This window comes from Martes martes, assembly GCF_963455335.1.
Source record: "Martes martes genome assembly, chromosome: 2".
NCBI classification, from domain to species: Eukaryota; Metazoa; Chordata; class Mammalia; order Carnivora; family Mustelidae; genus Martes; species Martes martes.
The window spans coordinates 380534-398270 of record NC_137889.1 but is presented as its reverse complement, the minus strand read 5'-3'; the positions used below and the strand labels follow the sequence as shown (position 1 = coordinate 398270).

General features: G+C 39.4%; 1 protein-coding gene across 1 annotated transcript; it reads right to left on the bottom strand.

Annotated features, from left to right (window-relative positions):
* Positions 1-6503: 6503 nt before the first annotated feature.
* Positions 6504-7448, bottom strand: LOC308339270 (olfactory receptor 2B6-like; the record flags this gene model as incomplete). The annotated part of the gene is made up of 1 exon (XM_080797753.1): positions 6504-7448. One exon carries the CDS (start codon positions 7446-7448, stop codon positions 6504-6506), a length of 945 nt encoding a protein of 314 aa, XP_080653879.1.
* Between the last annotated feature and the right edge of the window lie 10289 nt (positions 7449-17737).

Below are 17737 nucleotides of genomic sequence, written 5' to 3'. Positions count from 1 at the left end.
CAAAGATAAACTCGAAATGGATAAAAGACCTCAACGTGAGACAGGAATCCATCAGAATCCTCGAGGAGAACATAGGCAGTAACCTCTTTGATATCAGCCACAGCAACTTCTTTCAAGATATGTCTCCAAAGGCGAAGGAAACAAAGCGAAAATGAACTTTTGGGACTTCATCAAGATCAAAAGCTTCTGCACAGCAAAAGAAACAGTCAACAAAACAAAGAGGCAACCCACGGAATGGGAGAAGATATTTGGAAATGACAGTACAGATAAAAGGTTGATATCCAGGATCTATAAAGAACTCCTCAAACTCAACACACACAAAACAGACAATCATATTAAAAAATGGGCAGAAGATATGAACAGACACTTCTCCAATGAAGACATACAAATGGCTACCAGACACATGAAAAAATGTTCATCATCACTAGCCATCAGGGAGATTCAAATCAAAACCACATTGAGATACCACCTTACACCAGTTAGAATGGCCAAAATTAGCAAGACAGGAAACAACGTGTGTTGGAGAGGATGTGGAGAAAGGGGAACCCTCTTACACTGTTGGTGGGAATGCAAACTGGTGCAGCCACTTTGGAGAACAGTGTGGAGATTCCTCAGGAAATTAAAAATAGGGCTTCCCTATGACCCTGCAATTGCACGACTGGGTATTTACCCCAAAGATACAGATGGAGTGAAAAGAAGGGCCATCTGTACCCCAATGTTTATAGCAGCAATGGCCACGGTCGCCAAACTGTGGAAAGAACCAAGATGCCCTTCGACGGATGAATGGATAAGGAAGATGTGGTCCATATACACTATGGAGTATTATGCCTCCATCAGAAAGGACGAATCCCCAACTTTTGTAGCAACATGGACGGGACTGGAAGAGATGATGCTGAGTGAAATAAGTCAAGCAGAGAGAGTCAAGTAACATATGGTTTCACTTATTTGTGGAGCATAACAAATAACATGGAGGACAAAGGGAGATGGAGAGGAGAAGGGAGTTGAGGGAAATTGGAAGGGGAGGTGAACCATGAGAGACTATGGACTCTGAAAAACAACCTGAGGGTTTTGAAGGGGCGGGGGTTGGGAGGTTAGGGGATGAGGGCATGCATTGCATGGAGCACTGGGTGTGGTGAAAAAACAATGAATACTGTTACGCTGAAAAGAAATAAAAAAATTTAATTAAAAAAAAACTTGACAAAAAAAAAAAAAAAAGAAATACAACCTGAGGGTTTTGAAGGGGCGGGGGGTGGGAGGTTGGGGGAACCAGGTGGTGGGTATTAGGGAGGGCACAGATTGCATGGAGCACTGGGTGTGGTGAAAAAACAATGAATACTGTTATGATGAAAATAAATTAAAAAAAATTGGGGCGCCTGGGTGTCTCAGTGGGTTAAAGCCTCTGCCTTTGGCTCAGGTCATGATCCCAGGGTCCTGGGATCTAGCCCCACGTCGGGCTCTCTGCTCAACAGAGAGCTGCTTCCCCCTCTCTATCTGCCTGCCTCTCTGCCTACTTGTGATCTCTGTCTGCCAAATAAATAAATAAAATCTTAAAAAAAAAGATTTTTAAAATTGTGTCATTAATTACACTCCCATTTTATCTCCCTGAATCATGTGGCCCTAATACAATTAGAAAGTCGATATATGCATAAACAATGAATCTTGGAACACTGAAAAAATGGAATAAAATTTTTAAAAAGTTAAAAAAAAGAAAGCAGATTTATTTGTGTTCCTATAAGTATTCTTGATTCCACCCCCCCCCCCCGATGCTAGGTATTCAATTACTTAGAAACAGTGTGATACTCTGGCTCTTGTTTGAGGATTTGCTAGGTGGGACTAGAGCAGTGTATAGTCTCAGGCTAATTATTGCCTACCATTGGGGTTTGGAATGCTGACCCCACATCCTCAGCCCTGGTGTAAGCTCAGGCACCATGTCTTCCACTCCATCAGGCCTCCTCTTCTAAGCCTGGAGAGTTTCCAGCAGGCTTGTGCTAATCATGGCTCAGGGGGGCACCCAGGGAGGGCCCTCTGCAGGTGTCCAGAGATTTTCTGTTTAACATTCTCTTCTCTGACCCTTTTTACAGCAAACACTTTGAGTCTTTCTGGACTCTCATCTCTGTGTCCATCTTTATTAATTCATATCTGTTTTCTTCTGGACTTGTAGTCTTTGAGAACATGCCAATGTCTTACTTCCAGTTTTCTTTTCCAGTTCGGTGACTTACATACACACTTGACATCAATAACTGTTATGAAATACTTAAGTATCAAGGAATAAATATTTTCAGCATGAGTGAAACCTCACCAAAGGAACAGCTAATTAAAATGCCATTTTCCTTGTTTTACAATGTTTCTTAAATATTTTTTAAATAATCTATTAACTTTTTAAGGCAATGGGTGGCATCTTATTCTGTTTGTGCTACTGTAACAAAATACCGTAGACTATGGCTTATAAATAACAGAAACTTTTTTTTTTTTCCACAGTTCTGGAGTCTGGTAAGTCTGGTACCAGGGAGCCAAGAGATCCTTGTTTGGTGAGGGCTTCCTGGTTCATAGACAGCCATATTTCACAGTGTTCTCACAGGGCAGAAGGGGCCACGGGACTCTCTGGGGCTGCCTAACAGGGCTCCAGTCCTATTCATGGGGACTGCCCCCACCACCAATTCACCTCCCAAGAGCTCCGTGTGTAGTTAGTATCCCATGGAAAGTAAGTTCCTCCTGTGAAATTTGGGAGAACACCAACATTCAGTCTATAGAAAGTGGTTAATAGGCGGTAAATAGTACGTACAACTTTGTTTTGTGATATACCTACTGAATAAGCTTCCCTATTGTTCCATCTATATCACAAAGCCTTTTTCTATTTAATGACTTACTGTTATTTATAAAATTTACTAATGTAATATTTGACTAAATTACTAATGTTTCAGTAATACTTTCAGGAGTATTAAAAAGATTTCTTCATTAGCACCATTTTTAACTTTGTACTATATTGATTTGCCTGCTTTATCATGCATGGGCTATAAATCATTTAACAATGTATTTCAATATATAAACTTTTAAGATAGCAGGCAGAATTCATGCAGAAGTATTAGTTGCATTTATAAAGTTAAATATTCAATTCTCTCTCTCTCTCTCTCTCTCTTTTTTTTTTTTGCTTAAATCTGAGTGTTTTGCTCTATTATATCTATTATCTTGAAAGTGAATCAAAATATATCCCTAGGGTTTGGGGAACATATCTGGAACAACCTCCCCTATCAGCATTAAATTTCTTTGAGAAGCCATGTTTCTGAGAGACTGTGGACTCTGAAAAACAAACTGAGGGTTTTGGAGCGGAGGAGGGTGGAGGGTTACATGAGACTGTGGTGGTATTAAGAAGGGAAAGTATTGCATGGAGCACTGGGTGCAATGCATAAACAATGGATCTTGGAATACTGAAAAAATAAAATAAAGTTAAAAAAATAAAAATGTATACAACATCCACAAAATAATCATGATCATTTCAATTCAAAATAGTTTTAATGTTCAGTATTTTTATTATAAATTTTTTTATTTCTTTTCAGCGTAACAATATTCATTGTTTTTTCACCACACCCAGTGCTCCATGCAATCCGTGCCCTCATCCCCTAACCTCCCAACCCCCGCCCCTTCAAAACCCTCAGGTTGTTTTTCAGAGTCCATAGTCTCTCATGGTTCACCTCCCCTTCCAATTTCCCTCAACTCCCTTCTCTTCTCCATCTCCCTTTGTCCTCCATGTTATTTGTTATGCTCCACAAATAAGTGAAGCCATATGTTACTTGACTCTCTCTGCTTGACTTATTTCACTCAGCATCATCTCTTCCAGTCCCGTCCATGTTGCTACAAAAGTTGGGGATTCGTCCTTTCTGATGGAGGCATAATACTCCATAGCGTATATGGACCACATCTTCCTTATCCATTCATCCGTCGAAGGGCATCTTGGTTCTTTCCACAGTTTGGCGACCATGGCCATTGCTGCTATGAACATTGGGGTACAGATGGCCCTTCTTTTCACTCCATCTGTATCTTTGGGGTAAATACCCAGTCGTGCAATTGCAGGGTCATAGGGAAGCTCTATTTTTAATTTCTTGAGGAATCTCCACACTGTTCTCCAAAGTGGCTGCACCAGTTTGCATTCCCACCAACAGCGTAAGAGGGTTCCCCTTTCTCCACATCCTCTCCAACACACGTTGTTTCCTGTCTTGCTAATTTTGGCCATTCTAACTGGTGTAAGGTGGTATCTCAATGTGGTTTTGATTTGAATCTCCCTGATGGCTAGTGATGATGACCATTTTTTTCATGCGTCTGATAGCCATTTGTATGTCTTCATTGGAGAAGTGTCTGTTCATATCTTCTGCCCATTTTTTAATATGATTGTCTGTTTTGTGTGTGTTGAGTTTGAGGAGTTCTTTATAGATCCTGGATATCAACCTTTTGTCTGTACTGTCATTTCCAAATATCTTCTCCCATTCCGCGGGTTGCCTCTTTGTTTTGTTGACTGTTTCTTTTGCTGTGCAGAAGCTTTTGATCTTGATGAAGTCCCAAAAGTTCATTTTCGCTTTTGTTTCCTTCGCCTTTGGAGACATATCTTGAAAGAAGTTGCTGTGGCTGATATCAAAGAGGTTACTGCCTATGTTCTCCTCTAGGATTCTGATGGATTCCTGTCTCAAAAAGACAGTCTCTTCAATAAATGGTGCTGGGAAAACTGGACAGCTATATGTAGAAGAACGAAACTCGACCATTCTCTTACACTGTACACAAAGATAAATTCGAATTGGAGCACATATTTTTGAGGAAATCTGATCCATTAGTTTGAAATAACTACAGAAAACTGAAACAAGTAAAAATGACTAAATGTATTTATGGACAGACTGGACTTTGGGAAGGATAATTTTATCAGGAAACTTGAGGATATCTATTAGAATGGAGAGAATGACTTAGAAATTGTGCTGATGACTCAGAATGAGTGCTAAGTCCATGATTTTTAAAATCTGAAATCAAACATTCTGTAGAGCTCTATGAACTTAGAATTTAATTTTGTTGTCTATATTTTCTTTATGGGGCATAGAGCTACAATACTAAATGTGTTTCCCACAGTGTCCTGTGGGGGAAAAAAATTTCACAAGCCTTTGAATTAAGGCATTAGTATCCCTATTTTGTGGTAAAGAAACTGTAGTCAAAGATAATGAATGGTTGTCCCTAAAAGGCATACAGCTTGTACATTACTCTGTTGAGAAGGTACATATACCAGTAATGAAATACAAGATTGAATTTTCATTTCAGACAATAGTGTTGAGTTTTTGCTGAACTCACTTTGTCTTGACTAAAATGTATTTGTGAGGCAGTTTATAGCTAGGAGTTATAAAACCTTTTCTTAAGAAAAAGAATCTAATAGATCAACTAAGGCTTTTAATTTCAACATGATATTCTCATAACTCCCACATTGAAATAGGACTAACTTACCCATTCATGTGGTGAACGAAGCTACTTTGTCAAACTCATCAAACGCTAGTAAAGTTTTTTGGGTTAGAATATTTTCCACCTTAGCTATTCCTACCATCTTCACTGTCCGTTGTTTTCTGTCTTGACCCAGGATAAGTTCTGTTTTATTGAGCATGACATCATTGTTTATCATAACAAAGACCGACTTGGGTTTATGGTCAAAATAACGTATACTTAAAATCACTGACTCTAAAGTTTTTCATGGATTTTCCCTTTGCACATTTCTATTTTATATGCTTTTGACCTATATGCCTCTTGAGTTCACTTACCTTTGAGGCCAAAGCCCTTGTGGATGAGATACAGTTGGACATTGAATGTTGGAGGATGCCCCAATGTGGTCAACACATGTTGATTAAAGTTGACTCAGGACAGCAGTGACATTTTATTTTTTTAAAAAAGATTTTATTTATTTATTTGTCAGAGAGAGAGAGAGGGAGAGAGGGCACAGACAGACTGAATGGCAGGTAGAGGCAGAGGGAGAAGCACGTTCTCTGCTGAGCAAGGAGCCCGATGTGGGACTCGATCCCAGGATGCTGGGATCATGACCCAGGCAGAAGGCAGCCGCTTAACCAACTGAGCCACCCAGGTGTCCCAGCAGTGACATTTTAAAAAATATATGATTATTTATAATTTATTTGGGATTCATTTGGAAATAATTTACACCAAATGTTTTTTCTAAACTTTCTAAATATATTTTTCTCTAGTTATTACACCAATTTCCTCCCGACACTAAATTAGCTAGCCATTAGGGTTAACTAGTAGTTAGGGTAATCAAGGTGACAAGACCTGATAGGATTCATATTGTAAGCCAGGTATTCTCATAAGTTGATGACAACTGCGAGATCACCCAGACTTATTGCTTCTTTCCAGTCCTGCTCCATCTGTGAACTCTGTGGCACTTGATGTACCATTCTCTCATCACTTTCATGCCCAGGACCCTCTCAGGGAGGAAAACACATCTATCTGTGCTTTGTGGGTTTCCTTTCCAGAGATCATCTCGTCTTGATCCAAAACTCCTTGGTCAGTGCCCTTCTCAGGGCAGCCTTCACATCCTTGTTCCTCAGTGTATAGATAAATGGATTGAGTGTGGGCGTGATGATCCCATAGAAGAGAGCCATGATCTTCCCCCTGTCATGAGAGTAGCTAGAGGGAGGCTGGACATACATACTGATGGCTGTGAAGTAGAAGAGAGACACCACCAGCAGGTGTGAAGCACAGGTGTTGAAGGACTTCCAGCGACTTTCAGCAGAGTGGATTCTCATTACTTCCCGAGCAATGAGCACATAGGTGCCCAGGATGAGGGTGAGGGGTACCAGAAGTAGCAATGCCGCCAGCACATTGAGCTCAGCCTCATTCACATGAGTATCAGCACATGCTAGTTTCAAAAGGGCAGGAACTTCACAGAAGAAATGGTCTATCACCCTATGTCCACACCGTGGGACCACCACAGTGAGAGTGGACTGCACAAGGGAGTTGGCAAAGCCACTGATCCAGGTCCCAGTGGCCATGTGGATGCAGCGTCTCTGACTCATGATGATTGGGTAGTGAAGAGGCTTGCAAACAGCCGCATAACGGTCAAAGGCCATGATGGCTAGCAGTATACATTCAGTAGAACCCAAGGCCAAGAAAATGTACAGCTGGGCAACACAGCCACCATAGCTAATGGTCTTATCTTTTCCCCTAAGGTTGACTAACATCTGTGGCACAGTGCAGGTAGTGTAGCAGAGGTCCAGTAGGGATAGATTCGAGACAAAAAAGTACATGGGACTGTCAAGCTGGGGGTCCAGGCAGGAAACAAGGATAATAGAGGTATTTCCAAATAGGGCAAAGATGTAGGCCACCAGGAAGATTACAAAGAGTGGTGTCTCCAGCCAGGGACGGTCCAAGAATCCCAATAAGATAAAATCATCTTGTGAGCTCTGATTGTTGATCCACATATTGTCGCTAACAGGTGAAATTCTAGCTGGAACATCTAAATACCCACTGCTACGGATGGGTGTCAGTGGTAAAAGGAAGCCACGGAGAAGTAGGGACAAGAGCTGGTGAGATGAAATTCTCATTTCAGCTGTAATCTGCACCCATACCTTGAGTATGGTAAGATGGTGAGTCAACATTGCCAATGTAACTTTGAAAGATTACTAAGGGAAGAATAAAGAGAGCACCAGCAAAATGGGAAACTTGGCTTCTTTTATGGGTGCCTCTCAGTTAGCTACTCACTCCTTTTACAATTCTTGATCTTCTAAAAAGGTTCAGTAGAACTCCTATCAACTGTACTTGACACCGATATTTAATGGCAACAACAGATTATGGACTAAAGCAGAGCTTCTCAGATACAAGTCAAACAAAGATCAGCTGGAAGGGGCAGGTGGATCTCTGTCTTCCTCAGACTGACCTGGTCAGAATCTTCACGGGAACTGAAGCACTGCACACATTCTATGGGTTGAAAGGATGCAGTTTCAGACCCTGCTCATCCCTTCCCAGCAAAATGCTGATCCTATTCAGAAAATTTTAAAATAGAGATAAGAAACAAAAAGTTAGCATACACACAAAACAATCCACAAAACCTTGCTTGCTGTGAAAATGTTGCTTTAAAATATCTGGATGTGTCATTCAATGCTCTTGTTTCTTTTCAAAAAATTTTAAAAAAATTTTAATTTATTTTAAAAATTTCTTTTCAGTGTTCCAGAATTCATTGTTTATGCACCACAACCAGTGCTCCAGGCATGAACCATGAGAGATTGTGGACTCTGAGAAACAAACTGAAGGATTTGCAGTGGAGCGTGGTGGGTGGTTGGGAGATCCTGGTGGTGGGTATTGTGGAAGACACATATTGCATGGAGCTCTGGGTGTGGTGCATAAACACTGAATTCTGGAACAATGAAAAGAAATTAAAGAAAAGAAAAGAAAAGAAAAAGAAAAAAAATAGCTGGATGAATGTGACATGATTTTTACCTCCGAGGGAGATCTCCAGAAAGAGATTCAGGAAAAAAAAAAAAAAAGAAAGAGATTCAGATAGTTGGCTCCCTGAAATTCGGGTCTGAATATGAATCTCCAACAACTCAGGATAATCATTTAAATGTAAAGCTCCCCATTTATTCTCCCCTCTTACTCACTGTTACATATGCCTATTGCTGGAGGCCTCTCGACCACTCCCCCAAACAGACCACTCAATTTCTTTATTATAAACAATTTGGTGACATGGATGGAGCTAGAGGGTGTTATGCTAAGCAAAGTAAGTCATTCAGGAAAGACAAATACCGTATGATTTCACTCCTATGTGGAATTTAAGAAAGAAAGATGAACTTAGGGGTAAAAGAAGAGAGAGGAAGGAAAACCAAGAGACAGACTCTTAACTACAGAGAACACCCTGAGGGTCACCAGAGGGGAGGTGGGTGGGAAATGGGAGAAATAGGTGCTGGGGATGAAGGAGGACACTTGTCATGATGAGCACTGGATGATGTATGGGAATGATGAATCACTATAATATTATACACCTGAAATTAATATCACACTGCCTGTTAACTATGCCTGAATTAAAATTAAAAAAAAATCCAATGACTAATTTTTCTGTTTTCTAAAAATCCTAAATTCCTTTCAGTTTTGCTCCAATATCATGGCAAATTCATCTAGTATTTCTTTCTAGTTATTTTATACAAGGCATTTTCCTTCCTTCAAACCTGGACATTCCATTTGCCAGCTGTGTGACTTTGGAGATGTCACATCATCTGTTTTGTGCTTTTGTATCCTCCTCTTTAAAACGAGCATAGTTTTCTCACAGGACTGAGTGATATAATGTAAATTGTGTATGTAACTCAGTTCTTTTCATACGTTAACATTTCAATAGCTATTAATAGTTATTATTTATTTCCCTAATTATGAGTTCCCTAAAGTACAGGATTTTCCTTTTTTCTGTGCATGTGTACACAGTGTATGTGGTATTTGCAGTAAATGGATGATTGTTTAAGACGATGACCCAGGAACCTCTGTTTACTTTTACTCTTCTTGCCATCCAACAGGTAGGATTAGTGCACCTGGGCACCAGGTCAGTGTCCTGTGCTGGTTTCACTGAGTTATGGAATCAGACAGTGGGGACATGAATGACAGGTGGCAGGAAGATGTGTTTGCCTCAAGCCCGACCTCAGAATCACTAAATCCAAAACTGAGCTCATTACCCATCCTTCTCACATACAGCATCTTTGTTTTATGGATGGAGCCACAGTTGTTTCAGTGCCCAGAGCCCAGCGGTTATCTTTGAATTGCAATTGCCTGTGTGTCAGGTTGTCAAGCTAGGCTCATTCTTTCACACTCTCTGTCAGATCAATCTTTTAAATCTGTATCTATTCAGACGCAACACAACAGACAAGTAGACTACAGTTCAATGTTCCATAGTCTCTAGCTTCCAAACCAGTCTTCCTGCTTACAATTGCTCTCATCTTCATAGCAACCTAGCATGTTTGGAGAAGAGTCTTTCTTAATTCAGATTTTACCATGCACATGTCAGCTCAAAACTCTTCAGCGAATCTCCATATCGAGCAGATTATATTATAATGCACCTTAGATTCAAGAATCATACTGCAGTCATAATGGCTACAACCACGTGGACAGTCCCACAATCCAGACCATCTACACTTCTCCCTTTGTGGGAACTCCTGCTACACTCCATCCTGTAGGGATCATCTCAAGTGAAAAGGGTCCCTAAGTATTTCCCACCCTCTTCCCTCTTCTTTACTAATCCTCCAGAACACTACTTGCAATACTCCTTTGATACATATCTATCATCTATCTATCTATCTATCTATCTATCTATCATCTATCATCTATCTATTTATCATCTATCATCTATCATCTATCTATCATCTATCATTTCTGTTGTATTCCTGGCCTACTTTCCTGACTGGATTGAGTATATACTCTCCAAGAGTAAGGATGTGACTTGTAGAAGTAAGGTTAGCTGACAGGCATTTACCACATTTTAATTAATTCTTTGAAACCTGCAGTCCTGAAACTCTTCCCTTTGGTGTTCTGATATGTTAGGTTTTGTTAGCATCTTGATGTTATGATTTCCTTTCACTCATGACCTCAGTAGGTCTCACTGATACACCATCTACTTTTTTGCTCCAAGACCAAGAAGCCTATGCAGAGTTTACATGTGTCTTAATTTACTCATTGCAAGGTTTTTTTTTCCCCCATGTTTAGGTATTTATTTCACCTCTGATTCACTTTAGGTATTTATTCTTAATGTGATTGTCTAAAAATCTTCTCTTTGGTTTAATGCAGTGCTGTCCATTGGATTCCCTTGTTCTAAATTGTCACAGACTTAAGCTGTCTTTGATTTGTTTGAATGGTAGCCCTCTCAGAGCTACATAAAATCAATTTCTACACAAAATCAGTATCTTATTACCCACAAACTTTGTAATGTATATAGCAGTTTCAGTCTAGAGGAGCGGTAAAAAGGCATATCTTAAAATATTCACTTACTTGCGGGGCATAAGGAATAACATGGAGGACGTTAGGAGAAGGAAAGGAAAAGTGAATTGGGGGAAATCAGAGTGGGAGATGAACCATGAGAGACTGTGGACTCTGAAGAACAAACTGAGGGTTTTGGAGCAGAGGGGTGTGAAGGGAGGAGTGAGCCTGGTGGTAGTTATTAAGGAGGGCACGTATTGCATGGAGCACCGGGTGTGGTGCATAAACAATGAATTATGTTATGCAGAAAAGAAATAAATAAAAAATATTCAAATGAAAATACAAGGTTACAAAGGTAAGTAACATTAATAGTAACAACTGCATTTTTCCATAGCTTTCCTTATAACAAAATAATTTATACTAAGGTCTGCAAATACTAGAATGTTTATATCTAACACTCTATAAAAAAAATATATATATATATATAATTTATGTATATTTGTATATGTGTGTGTACACACACACACACATATATATATTTACTTTTTTGCATGTATATGACCCTCCTTATGTGGGTGTTTGTTTTGTATTCATAATAATCCTCTAAAGTAAGTAAATTTTTTTAATGATGGACCAGAGGAAACTCAGCCATCAAGAAGTTATAGGAGTTGCCCAAGAACATAGATCTGGTAAATTCAGAAGCAAAGATTTGAATGATACATGATTTTGAATTCTACATCAGTACAGTTTCCATAATTCCATTGTTCTTCTCTCAAGCAAAAATGTAAGTAGCTGTGAAATCAACATCAACATGTAAGTAGCTGTGAAATCAACAGTTATTTTTTTCATTACATTTCTATCCCTGATGTTTCCTTTAACCCACTGTATGGACAACAAAGCACAGTAACCTTTGATTTTGGCTCTCCTTCCTCGCCAAACCCTTTCTGTGTTTAGCTGGCACTAGGTTATAAGCTCTCTTGTTTGTTTGCTTGAGACAAAGACATGGGTGGTTATGAAAGACTGACCTCAGACTCAAACGTGATACCCAACCCTGGTCTGTTGTTTAGATTTCTTCCATGTTCTGTGGAGTCTCAATCCAACTCTCCTCACCTTCTGAAGTGTAAACACCATGATGCTAACTCCCAGTTATGGCCATTCTCAGAACTGTGGTCCTGCAGGGCACTCTCCCATGAGTCTCCATGCCACGACTTCTATGTAAGCCTCTGAGATTCAGCATAATTAATGCCTGCCACTGCCAACATGTCCAGGAGAGAAGAACCAGAGGGACCAGAAGATGAGACAACATAAGAAGGAATCAGGACAATGTTTTTAACAAAATACAAACTTTGGGTGAGTTCAGAGTTACCTCAGAGGGATCAAATTAATTCCATTAAAACTTGGTTTTAGCAGTTGTCAAAATTATTTTTATAATATTGGTTATGAAGTAGGTAAAATTATCCTTTATATATGCTTACTATTCTGAGAAAAATGGGACAGCTTTATTCAGGTATAAAAGGAATCTTTCTAAAATATGATATTTTCATATTTCCCTCCCTCTTCATTCCCTTTACTTATATTTATCATATAGGATATTTAATAAATGTAAGGTATATATTAATTCATTTGGTAGTCATAGTCACAGCATAAGTTAGGGAAATATATTCCAATTATTCACCTGCATATTTAGCTGAAGGCAATGCCCAGACTCCAAAAAAATCAAAGAACTTGCCCAAGATCACAACCGGGTGGACTGGAAATAAAACAAATGCTTCCAAATTTCATCTAGTTTTTGTTCTTCCAAGTTATTGAGCATTACCAACCCAAACTCCTTAGTTGAGCCATCAAAATTAGCATTCAACATATGCTTTTCTCTGTATCTCCTTTCTTTACACCATTTCACACCCTCTTTCCTTCCTTCTTTTCCCTTCTTTCTACACCTTTGGACTGTAGAATGCACAGTGGACGTGAGACTGCTAGGATTGTCCAAATACACCACATCTGTCAAACTCTGTGCTTCTTTATCACAAGATGTCCGTTATGAGAACTCCTGAGTTAACTTGATCTCACATTATCATGTGAAACAAACTGTCTGAGATTTTGAGAGTATTTTTATAATGGGCTTCAGAAATGAACCCAACTGTGTGTGGAGATTTACTTTACCTTGAGGGTGAAAGTTCATATCATCAAGAGAACCTAGAAATGTGGTTGTGCCAATGGGCTTAAAGTCTTGGAAAAAAAAAAACACAAATTCCTACCTTCAAATTCATTCCAAGACTGAAAAATGTAAGTGTAGGAAGAAGATTTCATGCAAACAATCCACAATCATGCAGAATCACTAAAAACTCAGTGGCCTTAAAATGACTGAGGTATATGATACATAAAAGTAAAATTTCTGCCGAGACAAATACTATAGACAAAATGAAACAAAAAGAAATAAGCGATGAAGTTCAAAAAAATTGTGAAGGATGTGAAAAACAGGAGGCTATACTCCTTCATGTATACATGTTATTATGAATCAGTACGGAAAAGAGCAACAATCCAACCGAAACGACAGCATTGCAGGCCTTTCCAAATATGGTTTGTCCCTGTACCTAAAGGCAACTTTCATCTCAGTGAGATACAATGTTACTTATGAAATTGACCAAGAGCAAAATATTTTAATGTGTTATAGAAAAGCCACTTTAGTCTTTTTATAAACCTTAGAATTACTTTACAAACAAGAACTATTTTGTAAATAAATATAACATAAATTATTTTATAAATCTTAGAATTATAGACCGAGTGTAAAAATGAACGTGCCTATGGGCATAGAAATTCCGTTTTTAGACATCCACCTGACATATGCTCCCGCATGTGTCTGTAGAGAGAGATGGGAGAAAAAGACCCTCACTGCAACATTGTTTGCATTACCATCATAGATGGTCACCAGTTCCTAAGTGGTTAAATACATCTTTACAATGTAATATCGTGCATTTATTGAAAACAAGAAAGCAGGGCTCTAGTTACAAAATTAAAATGGTCTCCCACATATATATTTAAAGGGAAAAAAAGCTAAAGGAGGATATTTGTAACATAACATGAATGTTACATTATCTCTTCTTCTACCACATATATCCTCAAATCAGTATAGATATGACACCCGAGTAAATACTCCACATACACAAGTGAGTGTGGAGTGTATCCCGGGAGGCAAAGGGAATGGGGAGACAGAATAAGGACTAGGGGAGAGATTTGTCTGCCCCGCGACTGTCCCTATTGTATGTATTTCTTGTCATATTTTATTTATTTTCAGTGTTCCAGAATTCATTGTTTACGCACCACACCCAGTGGTCGTGCAATATGTGCCCCCCATAATACCTACCATCATGCTCACCCAACCTCCCACACCTCCCTCCAAAACCCTAAGTTACTTCCTCAGAGTCCACAGTCTCTCATGGTTCATCACCCCCTCTGATTTCCCCCAACTCCTTTCTCCTCTCCATCTCCCCATGTCTTCCGTGTTATTCCTCATGCTCCACAAATAAGTGAAACCATATGATAATTGACTCTCTCTGCTTGACTTATTTCACTCAGCATAATCTCTTCTAGTCCCATCCATGTTGATACAAAAGGTGGGAATTCACCCTTTCTGATGGAGGCAAAATACTCCATAGTATATATGGACCACATCTTCTTTACCATTTGTCCATTGAAGTGTTCTGTAGTTCCTCAAGTACAGATCCTTTTCCTCTTTGGTTAGGTTTATTCCCAGGTATATTATGGTTCTTGGTGCTATAGTAAATGGAATTGATTCTCTAATTTCCCTTTCTGTATTTTCATTGTTAGTGTATAAGAAAGCAACTGATTTCTGTACATTGATTTTGTAACCTGCCGCATTACTGAATTGCTGTATGAGTTCTAGTAGTTTAGGGGTGGAGTGTTTTGGGCTTTCCATACAAAGTATCATGTCATCTGTGGAAGAGAGAGAGTTTGACTTCTTCATTGCCAATCTGAATACTGTTGGGGTCCGTTATCAAAGGAAAGAGACTGAGACAAAGTGAAAGTTATGCAAAGCCTTATTCTATGCCAAGCATTAGAAGTTAGACTGACCGGCCAGGGCCGCCTTTGAAGAGAGCGACCCCCTCCCGATCTCACAGGCTGGTTTTATAGGGCATAACCGCAGACCCAAGGTATGTGGCTTCTATTGTTAAGGTGTTTACTCCCGGAATCGATACCCGGAACCATACCAGGAACTACGGGGGCATTTATTCCCGGAATGAAGTCCATGGATGTAAAACAACAATATGGCTATCTAGGCAATATGGAGTTGCTCTGGCTAAGCAGGCCCTAATAGTTAAACAGGTTTTAACATTAAACTGACCCTAACAAATACCTTTTATTTCTCTTTGTTGTCTGATTGCTGTTGCTAGGACTTCTAATACTATGTTGAACAAGAGTGGTGAGAGTGGGCATCCTTGTCATGTTCTTGATCTCAATGGGAAGGCTGTCAGCTTTTTGCCATTGAGGATGATATTCACTGTGGGTTTTTCACATAGATTTGATGAAGTTGAGGAATGTTCCCTCTATCCCTATACTTTGAAGCATTTTAATCAGAAATGGATGCTGTATCTTGTCAAATGTTTTTTCTGCATCAATTGAGAGGACCACGTGGTCCTTCTCTCTTCTCTTATTACTTTGTTCTATCACATTGATTGATTTGTGAATGTTGGACCACCTTGCAACCCAGGGATAAATCCCACCTGGTCATGGTGGATAATCTTTTTAATGTGTTGTTGGATCCTATTAGCTAGGATCTTTTAGAGAATCTTGGCATCCATATTCATCAGGAATATTGGTCTGAAATTCTCCTTTTTGGTGGGGTCTTTGCCGGGTTTGGGGATCAGGGTAATGCTGGTTTCATAAAAAGAGTCTGGAAGTTTTCCTTCTGCTGCAATTTTAAAACATCTTCAGAAGAATGTTTGGTAGAATTTCCCCAGAAATCTCTCAGGTCCTGGGCTCTTGTTTTTCCAGAGGTTTTTGATCACTGCTTCAATCTCGTTACTAGATATTGGTCTATTCAGGTTGTCAGTATCTTCCCGATTCAGTTTTGGAAGTTTGTAGGTTTCCAGGAATGCGTCCATTTTGTCTAGGTTGCTTAACTTTTTGTCATATAACTGTTGGTAATAATTTCTGATGATTTTTCTATTTCCTTGGTGTTATTCGTGATCTCTCCCTTTTCATTCATAATTTTATTAATTGGGTCCTCTCTTTTTTCTTTTGGACTAGTTTGGTCAATGGTCTATTGATCTTATTGATTCTTTCAAAAAACCAGCTTCTAGTTTCATTGATGCGTTCCACTGTATCTCTAGTTCCCATTTCATTGATCTTTGCTCTAATCTTGATTATTTCCCTTCTTGTGTGTGGGGTTGGCTTAATTTGTTGTTGCTTCCAGTTCTTTTAGATGTAAAGACAGCTGGTGTATTCTGGATTTTTCAATTTTTTTTGAGGAAGGCTTGGATGGCTATGTATTTCCCCCCTTCCAACCGCCTTTGCCATATCCCATAGGTTTGGGACCGATATGTCTTCATTCTCTTTGTTTTCCATGAATTGTTTAAGTTCGTCTTGGAATTCCTGGTTGATCCAAACATTCTTTTTTTTTTTTTTTTTAAAGATTTTATTTATTTATTTGACAGACAGAGATCGCAAGCAGGCAGAGAGGCAGGCAGAGAGAGAGAGAGAGGAGGAAGCAGGCTCTCCGCTGAGCAGAGAGCCCGATGCGGGGCTCGATCCCAGGACCCTGGGACCACGACCTGAGCCGAAGGCAGAGGCTTTAACCCACTGAGCCACCCAGGCGCCCCGATCCAAACATTCTTAAGCAAGGTGATCTTTAGCTTCCAGGTTTGAATTCCTTCCAAACTTTTCCTTGTGGTTGAGTTCCAGTTTGAAAGCGTTGTGGTCTGAGAATATGCAGGGGATAATCTCAATCTTACAGTATCAGTTGAGTCCCGATTTGTGACCCAGTATGTGGTCTATTCTGGAGAAATTTCCATGTGCACTTGAGAAGAATGAGTATTCTGTTGTTTTAGGGTGGAATGTTCTGTATATATCTATGAGGTCCACCTGGTCCAATGTGTCATTCAATGCTCTTGTTTCTTTATCGATTTCCTGCTTGGATGATCTATTACTGAGAGTGGAGTGTTAAAATTCTCTACTATTAATGTATTCATATCAATATGACTCTTTATCTTGATTAACAGTTTTCTTATGTAATTGACTGCTCCCGTATTGGGGGCATAAATATTTACAATTGTTAGATCATCTTGGTGGATAGTCCCTTTAAGAATCATGTAGTGTCCTTCTGTATCTCTGACTACGGTCTTTAGTTTAAAATCTAATTTATCTGATATGAGAATCATTACCCCGGCCTTCTCATGAGGCCCATTGGCATGAAAGATGCTTCTCCAACCCTTCACTTTCAGTCTGGATGTATCCTTAGGTTCAAAATGGGTCTCTTGTGGACAACATATGGACAGGTCCTGTCATTTTATCCAGTATGGAACCCTGTGCCATTTTCTGGGAGTGTTTAGGCCATTCACATTGAGAGTGATTATTTAGAGATACATTTTTATTGACATCGTGTTGCTTGTGAAGTCCTTGTTTCTATTGATTGTCTCTGTAAATTTCTGCTCTATGACACTCTTGGGTTCTTTCTTCTTTTATAGAACCCCCTTTAATATTTCTTGCAGTGCCGGCTTGGTGGTGACATACTCTTTTAAACCTTTCCGGTCTTGGAAGTTCTTTGTCTGTCTATCCATTTTGAATGCCAGCCTTGCTGGATAAA